General features: G+C 45.7%; 1 protein-coding gene across 4 annotated transcripts in view; it reads left to right on the forward strand.

Moving 5' to 3' along the window:
• Window positions 1-6,000, forward strand: part of LOC311145863 (ral GTPase-activating protein subunit alpha-2-like) — a 174,127-nt gene that overhangs the window by 67,145 nt on the left and 100,982 nt on the right. For all 4 annotated transcript variants that reach the window (XM_084182207.1, XM_084182209.1, XM_084182208.1 and 1 more), the window contains exons 9-16: window positions 298-503; window positions 728-979; window positions 1,383-1,562; window positions 1,718-1,852; window positions 2,022-2,170; window positions 2,443-2,554; window positions 3,073-3,310; window positions 3,527-3,700. In XM_084182207.1, coding sequence (XP_084038333.1) covers window positions 298-503; window positions 728-979; window positions 1,383-1,562; window positions 1,718-1,852; window positions 2,022-2,170; window positions 2,443-2,554; window positions 3,073-3,310; window positions 3,527-3,700 — 1,446 coding nt within the window. The remainder of the gene's footprint in view (window positions 1-297; window positions 504-727; window positions 980-1,382; window positions 1,563-1,717; window positions 1,853-2,021; window positions 2,171-2,442; window positions 2,555-3,072; window positions 3,311-3,526; window positions 3,701-6,000) is intronic.

Raw genomic sequence — 6,000 nt, forward strand, 5'->3', positions numbered from 1 at the left:
AGTCTTAGCTGACATTGAAACCTAAGAGAGCAGTACTTTTGAATCTTGTGAAATTATCCCTCCACTTTCTGTCTCTAACGCTCTCCTTTTATCTCCCCCTCCCTTTCTAAACCCTCTCTCTCTCCTTGTTTCTGTCTCTCTCTGTCTCTCACAATTATTTGTGGGTCTGTGTAATCTAAGGCAAATATGTGTCTCTAATATGGTTTGGAATAATGGTTTGGAATAATTCTCTCTCTCTCTCTCTCTATCTCTCTATCTCCTTGTTTATCTCTCTCCTCCTTCTCTCCTCTTCCCCAGACCTCCCTCACCACAGACCGAAGCCTCTGTATGTCCCGGTGACCCGTAACCACGAGAGCACGTTCTGTACGAGGGACCAGTACCTAGCTCCCCGCGTTGCCTTCATCACCTGGCTGGTCACCTTCTTCCTGGAGAAGAAGTACATCAGCACCGCCACCCCCAGCGCCAAGAACGGGACGAACGATGTCATCCCCAAACTCATCCAGGTATGTCTGCTGTCATACGCTGTACTGTCACCCAGGTTCAGTTTGAGACCATGCAGAAAAGATTGGATGGTCAATTCAAAGGAGAGGTTTGGAATAATTTTAATCTAACAACAGTTGCTTTTGTGTTTGTGTTAGTCTTTATGATTTATAGTGGAATCCAGCCCTAAACCCTCTCTACCTCTCACTGGTACCCTGTCCAAACCCTGCCTGTGCTGTGTGTTCAGACTGTCACTGCAGGCGGTAGCAGTCAGGAGAAGGAGAGGGATAAAGATCGTGGCGGTAGTGAGGGGGAGCCCAACGGCCCTACGGAGCCAGAGAAGAGCCACTCTAACAGTAGCACGCTGTCTGACCGGCGGTCCAGTGACTCTAGCCTGTGCAGCATCGATGAGGAGCACCGCAGCGTCTATGACATGGTGCACGGCATCCTGCTCTCCACACGGGACAATATCAACTTCGTCAACGAGGTCTTCCACCAGGTACAGCCCGCAGAGAGATGATGGCGAAGAGTTTCCAAGTGTAAACAATGCTTTTCTTCTGCAAGGGTAGTTTTAGTTGTGAAGCTGATTTCCCCTTGTACTCCACTAGCTTTTAAACATGATGCTGAATAGGAGACCATGTGCTATGTTATTAGTTGAAGTGTACTGCTGTCTAGTGGAAAGACACTATCACTACATCAAAGCTATCATCTTAGAGTTGGAGCAAATTAAAGAAACAATTGTAACGTTTGTCTTTAGCAACCACATCTGCTTTATGCCATTTAACAAACACCTTATTACTCTCATGATCCTGAAAATAAATGTATTCATTATCCAATACATCTGGCCATTATTTTCTCTTGTATAATACTGTGTAATAACTGTCTGTATCATCCTGCTCCAGGCCTTCCTGTTGCCCTCCTGTGAGGCGTCAGCGACCCGGAAGGTGATCAAGGTGTACAGGAAGTGGATCCTGATGGAGAAGCCAGGCTTCATGACAGAGCCAGAAAAGAGCAGACAGGCTGAGGTGGAGGAGAACCCTGAGCAGCTGCTCATCACTGAGACTGACAACACACCCACACAGGTAATGTCAATGATAAACACACACAAACACACACACACACACAGCACAACAAGTCAGTGGACACACACACACTAAAATTAACTCAGAAATTGTCATTGAGAAGCACACTCACTTTCATACACATGTGCTGACTGGACGGTCCTGTCCTCCGGCAGATGTTGGAGAGTCATGGTCACAAGCGTTCGTCCAGTTGGGGCAGAACATACTCCTTCAGCAGTGCCATCAGCCGTGGCTGTCTCACTGAGGAACAGAACAGAGACATCAAGGCTGGCATCCAGCCCACCCTGCAGGTATGTACGTGTATGTACGTGTGTGTACGTGTGCATGTGTGTGTTTGAGAGAGTGTGAGTGTGTCTTCTGTATTTTATAACCTCTTTGTTTTTACCTCTTACTGTGGCCAGCAATGTGTTTGTATCTCGTCAACCCTGACCATAGTTTATGTCATTGCTCTTTCCCCAGGTGTTCCTGACCAACTCTGCCAACGTGTTTCTGCTAGAGCCGTGCCAGGACGTGCCCAAACTACTGGACAACCAGGTGGAGGTGTGCAAGGGGGTGCTGAGCATCTACCGCCACATGATCATGGAGCAAGCCATGAACACACAGACATGGTACAGCAGTCAGCACCTCATACACGTACTGATATAAACTAAACAGTGCAACAGCTACATACTGTGTATTGTGTACACCCACTGGTTTAATGCAATCATTCTAAACCAAGCTGTTGCTTGTACCTGAACGACCGTATTACCAGACAGACCTGGACAGTCCCACTGTGTTGTCTACTGATCTACTGATACACAATGATGGACCATGATGGACTAATGCCCGCTGGGGTGTGTGTGTCTGGTGTGTGTGTCTGTGTGTGTCTGTGTGTGTGTAGGCAGCAGATGCTACAGGTGCTGCTGAGGATCACTGAGGCGGTGATGAAGAGGCCTCAGGAGAACCAAAGAAAAGAGCCCTTCGCTGAGAGCCTGGCTGCCATCCTCTTCAGGGTCAGTCTGTCTGGGGATCGTCCTATGGCTCCTATATCCTCTCTTACTGTTAAGAGAGTTGTTCTGATACCTCTGTTAGAGGAAGTCCTACTAAGCTACTGGAAATGGTTGTTGCCCATGATGCCTTATTCATTTAGTTATTGCTTGCTTTTCTAAAGTCTACCAACCTTGCCAGCAGGCATGCCAGCTAAGACAGTTAGACAAGCTAGCTACTCTAACTTGATTGATAGCCTATAATGAAATGGCTTCTTGGGAGCTAGTTATGAGATTGGGAACAATATGGGCTAGCTAAAGCCAACTTCATAAAATTGGTAAGGGGCTACTAGTATTACTGGGGAAAAACTCAAATATGTTATTTTTTAAACAGTACAAATCTGCCTCCTATGGGTAAGATTAATGTTACAGCTATAATGGCTTGTTAGTTGTTAGTGTTTGGATTCCAAGCCAATGAGAACCAGCTGTCTGGCCATGATGATTAATGTGATCTGTTTTGTGTGGCCATGTATATCCTCCCCCAGACGATCATCGTGGCGTGGGTGCGGGCCAACCTGTGTGTGTTCATCTCCCGGGAGCTGTGGGACGAGCTGCTGTCTGTGCTGTCGTCTCTGACAGGCTGGGAGGAGCTGCTGACAGAGTGGGCTAGCATCATGGATTCTCTGACCACTGTCCTAGCCCGCTCCGTCTACGGCCTGGACATGAGCAACCTGCCCCTGGACAAACTCAGCGAACAGAAGGAGAAGAAACAGAGGGGACGGGGTAAGGAGGCGGGGGGCGAGAGAGATGGATGGAGGGAGAGAGGGAGGGAGGGAGGGAGTGAAGGAGGGATTTATGCAGGGATAGCGGGGGATAATGCAGTATAAGCCTCAGTTCAGATAATAAAGCAGCAATGGTAGAACTCAAGATTCAGTTTCTCTTTTTTATTTTGTATTTATATTATTTGTGTGTCGGTCTCTCTCTCTGTCTGTCACTCAGGAGTGGTCCAGGACTCCCAGAAGGCAGCAGCAGTGGCCAGGTCCTTCTCTCTGAGCTTGAGGACCCAGGGAGACCAGCAGGGGGTCCAGGAGCCCATGAGGTTCCGCAGCGCTACCACGTCAGGGGCCCCCGGCGTGGAGAAGGCCCGCAACAATGTCCGACAGAAAGCCACAGGTGAACACACACATTATACTATAATGAAGTTAAATTTTGCCAGTGCCAAATACAGATCTGTTGAATCCCTCTGACACTCCAGTGTTTGATAGAGTTGCCACCCACACCAGCTGTAGACCAGACTCTCTATAGACTCCACAATGAGTCTATATTAAAGCAGGTCATGTCATGTGTGTGTTAGCCCAGGTGCTGGTGAAAGGCTCAACACTAAGCACAAAGGGACAGCAGATAGTCTCCATTCTTCCTGTCAGATCATTGGCCAATGTCAACATGTTTCTGTGTCATTTCTGTGGCACACACACACATCTGTTCAGTCCAGATACAGTGAACAACATCCACTTATCTGATGGAGATTTCTCAGTCTAATTATCAGTTTAGCTTTCAGGCTATCCAGAGCAGAGTGGAGATGCGTTGTGCTTCCTCTTAACTATCTACTCCGTAATGTAGGAGGATAAAAGAGTGAAGCTCCTCGCTTGTTTCCCCATGCTCTCGCTCTGTCTCTCACTCACTCACTCACTCACTCACTCACTCTCTTGCTCTCTCTCTGTGTCTGTCTCTCTCTGTGTCAGTCTCTCTGTCTCTCTCTCTCTGTGTCGGTCTCTCTCTCTCTGTGTCGGTCTCTCTGTCTCTCTCTCTCTGTCTCTCTCCGTAATGACTGATACCATCTCTGCTCGCTGAAGAGCTTGTTGAGCCTGGAGCAGATGTAGTTGAGCCTGAAGGACTCTTAGAAGCTTCCCGTCAGTATGTGTGTGTGTTTGCGCGTGCGTGTGTGTGTGTGTGTGTGAGAAAGAGAGAGAATACACACGTGCGTATATCTGCATGCAGACAGAGACTGACATGAAACACCACCGCCTCAAATTCTTCCTTTTCTCTCGTCTAATTGGATTTCTCCCAAATTGATCTTCAAACATCCCGATATCCCTCCTCCTCCACCCTCTTCTCCTTGAGAGAGAGCCCACACATCAATCCCCTGGCCGTTTTTGATAGTTTCATTAAGAGCGTAATTAATGCTCGTTAATATGCATAAACGGGTAACAGTAGCGGTCTGTAGCAGAAACTATGCTATCTTCAAATGAAAGAGTAATTAAAGTGTGGTCTAAGCAGAGAATGGAATCATCCTTATCTTGCAATGCTCCTCTCTCCTTTAAATTAGGCCTGAAGTGCTGTCCACACACAATACTCCAACGCCTTATCTTTGAAAACTGTGAAAACTTGTGTATACTCATTTATGCAAATACGTGCTTGCCGATGTTTTTCTGATGAGCATTTCCTGCGAAAGGGTATTGAAAATACTGGGAACTAATTAATATATTGCCCTATTGACTGACTATTACTCATTCAAAACCAGTACCTATTCTTATTATAGAAATAATGTACAATACTGTCATATGTGCTATACTGTACATTCATTGTATCCCTATCTACTTTAAATGCTCTAGTGTCCCAGCCCTATCTAGCTGCATTTGCTTTTCTTTTTGTTAGAGTGTATTCAAGGAGATAACATTAGAAAGTTGTATGTGGAGGGAAGTAAGTTGCCTTTACTGGGATGCGCTCAAAGCCATTTGTATTTGTCCTCTTCTGTCATGTGCATAGAGAACTAATTAAACTGGTCTACAAACAAAAGGAACTAATTGCATTTAAATTGCGTCTCTCAAATGTAGATAGGGACACATTTTTAAAGATTTTTAATAAAAAATGTGTATTTTTATGCAATAACTAACCTCTTAAAGCGGTGTGTCTTTGTTTAGGTGACGAGCCCTCAAGTGTCAAATTAACATGAGAACCAGCCTCAGATTTACCCTTTAACATATTCTATTTAGGTTCTATTTACACTGAAGTCTGTTATTAGTTCTTAATTTCCTGTCTCAGTAACTTCACTATGCCTGTTCTTTCACTCTGTTGTTTCACTCTTCTTCACAGGCCTGAAGTTGTGATGCACACGTAAAACTTTCTTACATTTTCGAGCAAATTGACATTAATGACAATTCAAGTTACACCCACAGATCTCAAATTAGGATTCAGCCCTTAGTGGATTTTCTCTTCTTTAGTAGTATTTTGCGTCGCTTCGTTTTTTTCGTACAATTATTATTATATAAAAAAATAGCAGTTGTGTCCTGCTGATATTCTGCGTTGAATGCTTTTATTGACTTCTCTCCCTCTCTCCTCGCTCTCTCTCTCTCTCTCTCTCTCTCTCTCTCTCTCTCTCTCTCTCTCTCTGTCTCTCTCTCTCTGCGCTCTCTCTCTCTCTCTCCCTCTCTCTACTCTCTCTCTCTGTCTCTCTCTCTCCTCTCTGTCCGCTC

This window comes from Coregonus lavaretus (genome assembly GCF_964263955.1).
Source record: "Coregonus lavaretus genome assembly, chromosome: 18".
NCBI lineage: Eukaryota > Metazoa > Chordata > Actinopteri > Salmoniformes > Salmonidae > Coregonus > Coregonus lavaretus.